The sequence below is a fragment of the Callospermophilus lateralis genome, chromosome 11, assembly GCF_048772815.1.
Source record: "Callospermophilus lateralis isolate mCalLat2 chromosome 11, mCalLat2.hap1, whole genome shotgun sequence".
In the NCBI taxonomy this organism is placed as follows: Eukaryota; Metazoa; Chordata; class Mammalia; order Rodentia; family Sciuridae; genus Callospermophilus; species Callospermophilus lateralis.
This window is the reverse complement of record NC_135315.1, coordinates 18,913,445-18,926,787: the sequence shown is the minus strand read 5'-3', so window position 1 is coordinate 18,926,787 and position 13,343 is coordinate 18,913,445. Positions and strand designations below refer to the sequence as shown.

General features: G+C 49.3%; 1 protein-coding gene across 1 annotated transcript; it reads right to left on the bottom strand.

Moving 5' to 3' along the window:
* Positions 1-9,069: 9,069 nt before the first annotated feature.
* Positions 9,070-12,353, bottom strand: Sost (sclerostin). The gene is made up of 2 exons (XM_076871690.1): positions 12,137-12,353; positions 9,070-9,491 (listed from the first exon to the last, which is right to left on the bottom strand). The coding sequence occupies exons 1-2, from the start codon at positions 12,351-12,353 to the stop codon at positions 9,070-9,072; spliced, it is 639 nt and encodes a 212-aa protein (XP_076727805.1).
* Positions 12,354-13,343: the final 990 nt, after the last annotated feature.

Below are 13,343 nucleotides of genomic sequence, written 5' to 3'. Positions count from 1 at the left end.
CTTGGAATGTGTGCCTCATCTCCCCAGACGGCAAGAGAGGCCCAGGAAACATTTTAAAGGGATTGTGTGAATTGTGTTAGTAAGACAAAGTCTCTAATGAAGGGGTGACAGTTGGATAAAAGGGAAATATTGAGGGAACGAGGGAGGGAAAGTACCTTGTGCAGAAAGAGGCCAAGAGCAACAGGAGAGTTTAAAACAGTTTTCCAGGCCTAGGATGAGGGGGAGAGCAACCCTCACCCCCTTCCAAGGATAGAGCTGCAGGGAACTAAGGAACCAAAGTGTTTGTGATCCAGGAATTTAAATGACACCCTCAGTGGCAATAGCCGCGCGATCAGTCTCCCCTCTGCCACTTGCTGGTTCATTCATTTCTCCAACGTTTACTGAGCACCTGGTACGTGCCAGGCGGCTCTGTGGTCTCAGACCTCAGGAACAAGCCAGCTCTGGACAAGCTTGACTCACAGAGCTTATGACTGAGCAGCCGACGCAGACATGGCATGACACAAATATAACATGGTATGACGCATTCCAACATGACAAATTGTGACAAAGCTGGGAGAGAGAACACAGGGTCCTGTTTTAGCCTGGGTGGTCAGAGAAGGCATCTTGGGAGGGGGTGACATCGGAACTGGGATCAGATGGCAGAGAATGCAGGAAGGGTGTTCCAGGCAGAGGGGACCAGCGCTGTCATCATCTAGGAGCCTGGTGCTTTCGAGGAACTAACAGAGGACAGGGAGGGTGGAGGTGGGAGCCAGAGAGGTGGGGGCTGCCAGAACAAGAAGCCGAATCTTCAGGCAAAGACTGGACCAAATGATTCCTGAGGGCCTTTGTCACCCCAGGTTTCAATGACAGTTTAAAGAGCCATCCTGATGCCATCATAAAAGCCTGGGGAGTCTGTTTCCTCTCCAGGTCTTCTTTAAGAAGAGGGGGCATCCAGACTGTCAAAGAGCCTGTGACCCAGAAGATGTTCCTTGGGCCAGTTCCTGCAAAGTGTCCCGTAGCATTTTTAGAAAACAGTCCCTTTTAGATTCAACTTGTCTTAGCCAAATTGACTAGGGAAAATAAGTCCCTACAAATAGCGATCACAGGAGAGTGAGGAGAGTCATTATCTTAAATTGAGGCTGGTTTCTAAGAAAAAAGGAAAGAAAAAAAAATGTCACTGGGCCAACACCCTCCCCCATCCCAGAGGCACGCTCGATGGCTCCGGCTCCACCACCCTCCCTGTAAGTAGCAGGCTCCAGCAGCGGGAAGGAAGCAGACAGAGGAAGGGAGGTTAGAGATTAGAGAAACGGACAGATGTAAATAGCCCCGAGGAGCCGCTCTGTCCGGGCGTTGCTCCCCAGGGAGCCTTTGTACCAAGGAATCTGGTTGCATGAATGAAAAATGATATCATTTATTTCTTTAGTCACAGGGAGCTGTTTTCTTCAGACATAGAAATAACCTAACACCACAACACCAAATTGTGGGCCAAGTGATAGAGATATCTGTCATTTGGGCACTTGATAATGTCCTAGGTAAACAACCTTGAATTGTTTTTTTTGTTTGTTTTTTTTGGGTACCAGGGATTGAACCCAGGGCGGCTCAACCACTGAGCCTTTTTCATATTTTATTTAGAGACAGGGTCTCACTGAGCTGCTGAGACTGGCTTTGAACTTGCAATCCTCCTGCCTCAGCCTCTTGAGCTGCTGGGATTATAGGTGTGCACCATTGCATCTGGCCCATGGACTTCTTTCTTGGGAGGGGCCCAGTTCCCCCACTGAGGATGTTGCAAAGGTACAGAGGGTCTTGAATGAGAGAAGTGCTTTTGAAAAGTTGTCCAGGGCTCTTCAGCTGGTTGCTGAACTGGAAGGGAGCTGGGCTTTTTCATTCTTGTGGCTCAAATCACACCCTACCAGCCTAACACTCACCAATTCAACAAATATTAATGGAGCCCTGACTCTTGCCAAGCTCTGTGCAGAAGCACTGAGGCGACAATGTGCAGAGATGGGGTCCTGTTCACAGTCCAGAGGGGAGTTTTGGGCGTGTGACAGTCCAATGCAGTCAGTACAGGGTATGGTGGTCTGTCTGTCCTGTAAGAAGGCATGGGATGAGGTAGGATTTGAAAGTGGAAAGGACTTCCCTAGCTAGAGATGTGGGGCATGAGTTATTTGGAAATTAAAAGAAATACAATATTGTAAGCCCAGCGACTCTGGAGGCAGAGGCAGGAGGATCACGAGTTTAAAGTTAGTCTCAGCAATTTAGCAAGACACTTAGCAACTTAGTGAGACCCTGTCTCTAATAAAATACAAAATAGGGCTAGGGATGTGGTTCAGTGGTTGAGTGCCCCTGAGTTCAATCCCTGGTATTCCCCCCTCAAAAAAAAAAAAAAAAAAAAGAAATACAATATTGCAGAGATTAAAGTTCTAAGGAGATCAGTAGTCAAATAAGTGGACAGGTAGGCAGAAAGCAGAACTTATTCATATAAACTGATGAATTTAGAGGAACCAGAGAGGCAGTTAAGCAAGGAATTAACATGATTTTTATATTAGAACACTGTCCTAGACAACATTTTCTGTTGCTATAACAAAATACCTGAAGCTAGGTAGTTTATAACTACAGAGGTATATTTTGGCACACAGCTCTGGAAGTCCAAAAGCATGGTGTTGATATCTACGTGGCTTCTGGTGAGGGGCTTCCTGCTGGATTAGAACATGGTGGAGGGTATCACATGGCAAGACAATGCAAACATGCCAGAGTCAGCTTGCTTGCATAACAAAGCCACTCCCACAATAATATACTAATCTGTGAATGAATTAATCTAATCACCTCTTAAAGGTCCCATCTTTTAATACCTCACGATGGAAACTGTACTTCAACATGAGTTTTGGTGGGGACATTGAAACCATAGCAAACACTCACTCCTCTGTATCTTGAAGAAACCCTGGCCTGTATTATATGATGGAATAAATGCAGGCATCTTCCTTACAGCATTGCTTGTGATGGTGAAAAGCATTAGTAGAAAAAGGAGAAACAAATAGGGGTATAATCATAAAATATAATACTGCTTAATAGTTTAAAATATTCTAATATGTCTATCTACCTATCTATCTATATTTTGCACTAGGGATTTAACACAGGAACAATTTACTACTGACCTAAATTCCTAGCCTTTTTTGAGACAGGGTCTCACTAAACTACTTAGAGCCTCCCTAAGTTGTTGAGGCTGGCTTGGAACTTGTGATCCTTCTGCCTCAGCCTCCTGAATCTCTGAGATTACAAGCATGTGCTACTGAGTCCAGTTCCATTATGATTAGATCTTAAAAGCACAGTTTTGAGTAAAAAAAGGTGAGTTTCAGAAAATGTACAGTATGACAAAATGTATATAGAATTTCAAAACACACATTTGTATTTGTTTATAAATGATATATTTGTCTTACAAAAGCATAAAAACATGGATTGTTGCCTCTAGAGAGAGAAGGAAAGACACGGAGAGGGAGGGGGACACAAGAAAGACAAAGAGAACTTTATCTACGATGTTCTATTGGTTTTATATTAAAAAAAGAAGAGGGCTTGGGTTGTGGCTCGGTTATTGAGTACTTGCCTCACATGTGTGAGGCACTGGGTTCAATTCTCAGTACCACATATAAATAAATAAATGAATAAAATAAAGATCCATCAAAAACTGAAAATACATTAAAAAAGAAAGAAAGAAACAGAGGATGGGGATGTAGCCCCATGGTAGAGCACTTGCCTAGCCTGTAGGAGGCCCTGGGTTTTATCTCCAGGACCATTAAAAAAAAAAAAAGCAAAGAAAGGTCCACCAAAGGACGGGGTTGGCAGCAGAGATTGTAAGCCAGCCTGTACACTCCCTCATAGCTCCCCCGGATGGAGGAGGGCTGGAGACAGATCACAGGGGACCCCAAAGGTGAATGCATAGAGAAAACCCTGCCTACTTGAGCTTCTTTTGGCTTCTGGACAGAGCTGAGGCAAGGTCTTGGCCTCTTGTGTGGTGTCCCTGGAGATATGGGGCTCTGTCTTGTTCAGAAGTGGCTTCCTTTCTGACCCAGTGTGACTTCTAGACCTTCATGGTTCAGTGCTTTGGATGTCAATACCATTCTTGGACATCTGATAACCACCTGCACGTGCACATGCACACTGCCGCCCACCACGGGAGTGAGCCTAGGTGCAAATTCAAGAGCAGACTGATACCAACTTGTCTCAAAGGGGGTTTGCAGCGGGTGCTATGACTTGAGCTCACTCACTGCTGAGAGTGTTCTTACCCAGAGAAACAAGAATCTTTCCACAAAGAAGTTCATTTCTAGATACTTTCTTAGGCTGCAGATCTCCCCCCCCCCCCACCACACACACACATACCACCCATCCTTCCCCACCCCTGGCCCTAGGGCTTGGTTCAATCCATCTAGATATATTTTGTTTACTTGTTTGTTTGGAACTTGGGGTCAAACCCAGGGCTTTGCAAATGCAAGGCAGATGCTTTGCCACTGAGCTACATCCTAGGCTCATCTAGATATATTTTGATGTCTGGGGTAGAGCTGCAGCAGGAAGGAACAAGCAATATGTTCATGCACCTCCCCGGCCCAGTAAACCCTCAGCTTCTATCCCAGCCTGGATTTGGTAGGCATCCGAAATGGGAGCGACAGGGTTTCCTACAACTGCCTATGAATCTCAGAGTATAGGTGTGTCCTAGAAGGAATTCAAGAGCATCGGTTTTCTTGTTGTAATACATCTATCTGCCCAAAGCTGACAGCCTTCCTTATGCAAACAAAAGCTTTAAGGAAAAGATCTGCGTAGCAATGTCATTAATAGTATGCACATTGGGCCTCTCTGGGGCCTTTAATCTACAGGGCCAGGATCAGGAGAACATACAGAGAGTCTTACACAAGTGCACACAAACACACACACACATACACACAGACACGCACGCACGCACACATCTCCCCTCTATAATTATAATTACTACTCTGGCTTCCAGATCACCGGTTAACAACCTTGGCATGGAGACGTCTGAAAGACACCCAAGGCAATTAGCGGTGTCCCTTCCCCTCCCTGTACATGCCTTCAGGGCTTTTGTACTTGCTGTTCTCTCTCTCTCTCTCTCTCTCTCTCTCTCTCCACATTGGGCTTCATAGGGACCATCAATGCCTCACTGCATTTAGCTCTCAGTTTAAATGCCACCTCCTCAGCCGGGCCTGGCCTGGCCACTGCAGGGCTCTATCTACTCCCTGGCTAGCTGTATTTTTATTTATAGAGCTTGTCATTCCCAGATCTTATGGTATACATTTATTTGTTATCCATCTTTGTCTGTTTTCTGTTACTAATAACATCATCCAGATTTGATACATTCCAGTGAAAAGAGGTCTGTTTTGGTTCATGATTCTGGAGGCCCAAGGTGGAGGGGCGGATCTGATGGTGGCTTTCTCGCTGGCAGTATTGAGGAGGTATATCACATGACGTGAGATTAAGTGAGCATGTATGTCTCTTTTCCGCTTCTTACGTAGTCACCAGAATTCAATCATGGGGGATCCATCCTAGGAACTTTACCCAACCCCAGTCACTTTCCCAAAACCCTACTGTTAAACACTAAGTTTATACCTTTTTTTTTTTTTTGGTACCAGGGATTGAACCCCGGGGTGCTTAACCACTGAGCCATTTCCCAAGCCTTTTAAAATATTTTATTTAAAAACAGGGTCTCTCTGAGTTACTTAGGGCCTCGCTAAGTTGCTGAGGCTGGCTTTGAACTTGCAATCCTCCTGCCTCAGCCCCCTGAGCCACTAAAACTACAGGTGTGCCCTACTACTCCCGGCAGTTTCTACACTTTAACACCTCACAATGGGGATTAAATTACAGCTCGTGAAGCCTTGGGGTGTTTGGGACATACTTAATCATTCCAAATCATAGTGCCATCTAACACCCACCTCTCTTCCAGCACTAGGCTGTGGACTTCATGTGGCTCCCTATGGATGCCTCTTCTCCTACCTACAGCTGCTGATTGCCAATTCTGACCTCTTTAGCAGGCAACACCCCATCAGGCACCCCACATGGTTATAGGGAAATTGGAAATAGGGTAAGAGAACGGAAAAAAAAAAAAATCAGAGCTTAGTCTCCAAAGCAATTCTGCCAGGCACGCAGAGAACAGGACATCACCCAAGGCATCCTTCAGTACCCACCCAGCTCCCTGTCTTGGAGTCCATGCTACCTTTACAGGGACCAGCCTCTTTCTCCTTGTCATTCATTGCCCCCTCTCCAGTCATGACTGACAGTATCTGACTCCACTCCAGCTCCTACTTGCTCCCCTTCCTAGTTTCCTATGGGCACTTGGTACTAAGCCTGTGATGTGACCTGACTATTCACCCACAACCCACCAGACTCTGAGCACCTTGAGTGAGTGTGGGAGCCAGGAAATGAGCCCAGGTCTGCTGCAGGGAAACAATTAGCCCCTTGGTGCCTCAGTCTCCTCAAACACAAACCTGGCTGCAGAGGCTGTGTCCCTGCCCACTGAACCACACTTCCTCTTGAGGCCAGACAATGTCTCCATTGCTGATGCTGATAAATAATTTATATGGAGTTGTTGGGAGTTAAACTGAAAAGCCATGAAGAAGGACCAGAGCTTACTTTGGGTGGTGGGGTTCCCCAAGACAGGCTGAACTTGATTGAAAACTTTGCAGTTGACCATCCCTCCTTATTGCAATCATAGAGCATTTACTGAGTCCCAGGAAGTGTGTGGCACTAGAAAGCACCACAGGAGGACAGCCTTTGAAAGAGATGTCAGACATTATCTCTGCTTTTGAAGATCTTACTGGAAGCAGAAAATCTACATTTGGAAAAGAAAGCTCCACTGAGCTCCTTGTGAATTGGCCCTGGGTTGTACCTGCCTTTGTGTTTATCTCAGCACTAAGAAGCACTTGGCCAGGCTAGCTAGGGCAAGAATGTCCAATGGAAGGCCTAGAATTAGAAACCAAAGTAGTGGCGTGGACTAAGGGACTGGGACATCAGAAGAGAGAGGGCTCATCAGAGACTGGAATATCTCTGGAAGGTTCAGAGAAGAGGTCACAGGTAATATGAACCCTAAAGAGAAGGAATTCTTGGGGTAGTAAGTGGGGACTGTGAACTAAGGAGGCTGGGATCAGTGTGGCCATTTGGAATCTGGAGAGACACTTGGCAGAGTGGGGGATGGGAATCAAGGCGAGGAAGACTCCACACATCAAACTGAGCGCCCACACTTAATCCTGGGAAGAGGAGCTGTTGAAGGATTGGTCACGGGAGTGAGAACAGCATTTTTGGAAGACAGTGTGGAGGGCAGGTTGCTAAAGGGAGAGACCATGCTGAGGTTATGACAATGACCCGGTGAGGGATGAGGTGTAGGTTTGGAAAGGAAGAAACAAACATGACTTTTCAAAGGAAGGACATAATTGCCACAAGAGTCAACAAAGAATAGTCAAAGGTGCCTCACAAGGTTTGGGCCTTGTGACCATGAGAAGGGTGTTACCTGACAGAAATGACATTGTATGTGGTTGACAAAATGAGACCACATCCTCTGGGTAAGGATTCATTGTCTTTATTAACAATGCCTCTGGACTCTGAAAGAACAAACTGGTATTTTATAAAGCAATATTAACGTTGTCACTCTACAAGACAAACTTTTGCATAAATAACTTAAACGAGAAAATAAATATGTAACTTAACTCTTTAAAAACTACTACTTTCATTCTTAAAGACAAATCCCACGTGGAAGGATTGCAAAACAACCAGCCCGACAGGCTTTCACATGGCATGTGCTTCTGTTTAAGATTTCTTTTTTTTTTTTCCTTTAACAATTAAAAACTATACAGAAAGTAAGAGGGGTCTGGAAATGATTTTCAAAAAAAGATTTGTGGGTGGCAGCTCTTATGCTTTGTAGTTTCCCAGCGTATGTACAGCACTCGTTACCCGCCCCCCAATAATATTCCTTTAATATAAGATACGTCATCACAGGTGGGAGCGGTAAGAAGCTATTTTCTAGACAGAAATATGTCTGTGCGTGGTGGGTAGCAGGAGATGCCTGGGAAGGGACATGCTGGTCTTCGATGGGTGGTGGCTGCTCTCTTCTGGTCCTCTAACCTTGAACTTCTCTGTAGAAGGTGACTTTAAATTGTGGCAATGGGGCAAGTGGGGGACGCTGCTCTTTGCGAATGGGGGTGGGCTCTCTGTCTCTCTCACCATCTCTGGGACCCTCTTCTTCTCTACCTCTTATTTCTTTGACATAGACCTGGCAGAGGTAGTCAAATATCTGGGGAGACCAAGCTGTGCAAGCAGCACAGCTTCTTGCAGAAATTTGTCAACCATAAATAGACACTCTCTTTTCCTGATTGTTTTCTATGTGGGCTGTCAGACCAGAGCAACACAACTCTGAATTTGGGAAGTTGCATTGGCACTGAATGAATCCAATCTCCCTCCTACCCCCGCTCTCCTCTTTCGCCACCGCCTGCCCATTCAAAGGGCACTTGGGATCATGTTACAGTACATAGTCCTGGAGATACTAATCCCAACCTCACCCCCATTTTACAAAGAGATTATTGAAGTCCCCAAAGAGAATCCTGTAGTCCAAGGTCACACTGCAAGTTAATGGCAGATCCAGGACTAGAAACCATATCTAGTCCTGTGTTCTTGGCACACACAGGCTTTCTGGTGGGTAGAGAGGTGGAGGGAGTATTTTATCGAACTCTCTGAACCAGTCCCCGATCTTTCCACACTCCCCACTGCTCCCCTAAAGCCCCAGGGCGGTTAAAAAAAAAAAAAAAGCTTCCATTCCTGCCTCCTCTGAATCGGGACCAGCAAAGGTAGGCGGCCCCGGTGGGCAGGGCTGCGTGGCTCAGTGTCTGACTCTCGGCTCCCTCCCCTGCCTTGGGGGACCCGCTGGAGGGGCGGGCGAGGGGGACTTTGCGGGCACCCGGGGTTCCGCACTGCCTGGGAGGTTTCGGCTCCCTGCCCTAGTTACAGGCATTTTAAAATGAAATACAAACAATCGAACCACGCTCGGGGGGGCATGAACAGGGTGTGCCTGGTCGCGGCGCCCGCAGGGGCGGCGGGCGGGCTCTAGTAGGCGTTCTCCAGCTCCGCCTGGTTGGCTTTGGCGCCCCGGGCGCGGGGCCTGGGCTTCCGACCCTTCTGCGGCCGCGCGGTCTCGGGCCCGAAGTCCTTAAGCTCCGACTGGTTGTGGAAGCGGGTGAGGCGCTTGCACTTGCAAGAGGCCACCAGGCGCACTTTGCGCGAGCGCGGTGCGGCACCGCCGGGACACAGCAGCTGCACCCGCTGGGCGCGGTAGCGGTCGGGGATGCAGCGAAAGTCGGGCCCGCTCGGGCGCCACCACTTGCCGCGGCCGATGGCATTGGGCAGCAGGCGCGCGGGGCCACACTGACCCGAGCACACCAGCTCGGTGACTGGCTTGGCGCTGCGGCACGGCCCGTCCGTCACGTAGCGGGTGAAGTGTAGCTCCCGGCAGCTGTACTCGGACACGTCTGCAGAGAGAAGCGCGCGTCAGGGCCGCGGTCTGGCTCTCTTCACCTGGCCTCCACTTTCCCAACCTGCCTCTCCTGCCCCCTCCAGAGGATTTTGCACCTGTGCACCTACGATAGGAAGGCCCCAGATACTCCTGGAGCTGGTGGGAAGATCTGGGGCTCTCCTTGGAGCAAGTGACTGCTGGATCCGACCAAGGCACCATCACTTAACTACATCAGTGATCTTGGGCAACTTACTTAACCTCTCCTCTTTCAGTCTGTAAAAGGGGTTGACCTGGGATTCAGTGTATCAGTCCACTACATATAGAATGCACAGAATACCATTTGTGCAGCCCATGGGGAGAGCTGGAAGTGTTGACTGTTATTGTGTATTTTTATTATCCTCCTAAAGGCTCTCTTCTGATTTTATTTAAGCCACACCTGTGTGGCAGGGTCCCTGACCTGAACAGGGTAAGTACTAGCCACACCTTCTGCCTGGTTCTGTCTTCTCCTAAATTCCTTTTCCAGCCACTTGGGAGGGTTGAACAGGAGATGGAGAAAGGAGTAGAGGTTAATTGAAGGCAATAAATCAGGACAGCTGCTAGGGAGGAGAGGGATAGAAGGGCAGGTGGTCAGGATAAGAATTCATTAGACTTGAAAGGAACCAAAGGCAGTATGTCCAACCCCCTCATTACCAATGAGGACACTGAGATCCAGAGAGAGACAAGAACTTGCCCAAAAGACAGAGTGGGCCTCCTGATTCCCCTCTTTAGGGGCTCAGCACCTTTTGGCTCCTTCTTGGGTGGAAGTGATTTGTTCAGGCATCCATGGGAGACTGAGCTGGGGGAGAGGGTCCAGAGGGCTGATTTTTACAAATTACCAGAGAAGGAGAGAGCTCTGACCCAAAGCCTATAGCTTCAGCTGCCACAAACATTGATTAAGCACCTTCTGTATACCTGGCTCTCTCCTGAGCACATCTCTTGTTCTGGGTCACTTGATAGACACCTAATCATGATATAAACCTGCTCCCTGGGTGGGAGGAAACCTGCTGGGACCTGGCCTGGACCTCTGTGTACACCTTGACCCACTGTGGGTTTAGATGGGTGGGAACTTTTTGAACAGCTGGTCCTCATGTGAGCACCTGTCCACCCCCAAAGGTTTCATAGGGTCAGTTCCATTTTGACACAAAAAGATAAAAAAAAAAAGAATCCTGTGACCCAGACTAGAGAGGGTCCTGTCCCAGGCCCTGGAGAACAAGCCCAACAGGGGATATGTGGAACTTTGCCACCTCCTGTGGCTGGCTTTCTTCGTTCTGGCCTGGTTTGGTATCTTCACCCCTTTAGGGGTGTTGTGGGGGGGCTATTTGCCCAGGAAAGAGGTGTTTTGGGGCTTTCCAAGAATAGTGCCCCAAGGTCAGGCATTTCCTCTGCAAAGCAAGACTTTGTTTTGAGTGCTTGACTTCCTCAGGGGCTGTGACCTTTCTTGGGATCCCAGGGAAGTGGGCTTCTTGTATTCAGGGTCCCCTACATCCCTGTAAGCAGTCATTTAAGCTCTGCTGACTGTATAGTGGGGAGTTGAGGAGGAGGGTGTTTTGTCCCCCTCTCTCATTTTAGAAGATACAAACCCTGGTTGGCCTCCCACAGGATCCCTTTACCCACAAGCCCTGCAGGCTGTGAGGCAGGGAAGGGTGGCATGCAGCAGCAGCCTGGGCAGTGGGCCCCTCTGGCACATGGAAAGCAGCCAGAGAGCAGTGAGGCCCTCTGAAGCGTCATTCCAGCCCCTACCCCAGCCATCCCTGCCAGGTGCAGAGCCAGCTGTGCAGCCCCATCCCACCCCACTTCTCTTGCAGACCTGACCAGGAACCCCAATTTAGCCTCCTCCGGGCCCATTGCCTTCTCATAGGAATAAGGCAAAACTGTGTCTGGGGCAAAGGCCTGGGACAGATGGTGCCACCTATGTCCACTGCTGCACAGGGGTGGACCTCCTCCAGGACCTGGACTCAGCTGCCACCCATGTCAGATGCTAAAACTGCACCTACAACTCCCGTTCCTTCAAGTGCCAGACCTCTGGGCAAGTGGCGCTGAAGGGGGCCTCTGTAGCTTCCCCTTCCCACTGCTTCGCAAGAAGAGGGGTCTCAGTCCCCACCCACATCCCCACTTTCCCCGACCAGGACTGTCTTGGGTTTGCATCAAACTGGATTTGAATCTCAGTTCTGCTAGGCTGTGACTTAATTTTTGGAGCTTCAGTTTCTTTGCCCTCAAGCTGGGAGTTCACCTCCTGGGACTTCCACGAGATGGATGTGTGCAGCCAGTGTCTGGCATCCAGCAGGTGCCACTACCCCTCCTTGGTGCCAGCAGCTGGACCTGACTCCTGAATTCTCAGGAGGGGATTATTTGAACCATTTTTGGAACCCCTAAATCTGTCCTAACTCTCCATCCCAGCCTCCTCCCTCCCTGCCCTTGGCTCTCATGACCAGCCCTGCCGGTACACTGAGGCTGGGATGGGGGTGGGGAATGGCAACCCTTCCCTTGTCTCCAGGCAAGCCTCTCAGCACCTATGGCTGACTTCTACCTCAGTCTCCAAAGGCTCCAAAGAGAAGATTCTAAAATCTCCCCAGATCCACCCCCAAGACCCTTAGGCTACCATTTCTCTCCTCCACCCCATACCTTTGGCCTCAAAGGGGTGGTGGGGAGGCCTCCCTCCGTTCTCCGCCCGGTTCATGGTCTTGTTCTCCAGCTCTGGCGGGGGCTCAGGGTACTCTCCGAGCTCAGGGATGATTTCCGTAGCATCATTCTTGAAGGCCTGCCACCCCTGGCCCTCCACCACATGGAAGGCTGCGTGCACCAGCAGGCATACGAGACACAGGGCTAGAGAGAGCTGCATGGTGCCAGCCGGAGGAGGGCACCCAGCCTTCCAGTAGCACAGGCTCCAGTCCCCAGCCTAGACACAGTCGCCTTTTTAAAGCCCCCTCTGCCTCATGCCAGCCAATGAGGACAGGCTGGGACAGGGCTGGTCCCATGTTTCCCTCAACCCCGGGGGAGGGAAAGGGGTGTGCTCAGAGCAAGCCCTCCCCAAAGACTTCTCAAGCTCAGCAAACTTCCAAATTGCTGCTGGCACTCCCAGGTGACCCAGGGAGAGGGGGGCGTGTGAGGCAGGGCCCAAGCCTGCTCTCCAGGCACCTCCCACGTGCAGTGGCTGTGGTTTTCAGATATCAAAATGAGCTCTCTCTTTTAATCGGCTCCCTCTGTGGGCCCCTCGGGCATTCTCAAAACAAACTGCGGACCAGCTTAACAAAGAAAATGTGCAACTCTGAGTTCTCCACAGGGCTGAGCCCAGCTCATTCCATTTCTCAGACCAAGTTCATCTGTCATTCCACCACAAAACAGACCTAGGGGTGTCTGGCTCCCGCTGACCCAGTCAGAGCCAAAGGATACTTTGTGAGTGCACTGTGTGTGTGTGTGTGTGTGTGTGTGTGTGTGTATTTTGCTGGGGATCAGAAGCACAGCTTCATGCATTCTAGGCAAGCACCCAATCCCCAAGAAGGCTGCTTTTTAAAGAAATCTCATTGATTTCATCTCCATGAGGTTGAGCACTGATTATCCTGACCAAGAGAGCTTTCTCTGCAAGTCAAGAGAGAAATTTGGAGGATCACAGCAAGGGTGCCCACTTGGACAAGATGGTGGGATTCTGATGACAAGTTGAGGAGGAGCAGGTCACAAGGGCTCTGGTGATGGAACAAAAAGTGGAACTCTCACTTCCTGCTCCTCAGGGACCCAGCACACCTACCACAGGCACTTCTCTGCTGGGGCTCTCACTGTGGCTCACAGCAGCTCACAGGCTGATGTGCCAAGCAGTTATTTCCCTGGCCAGGCC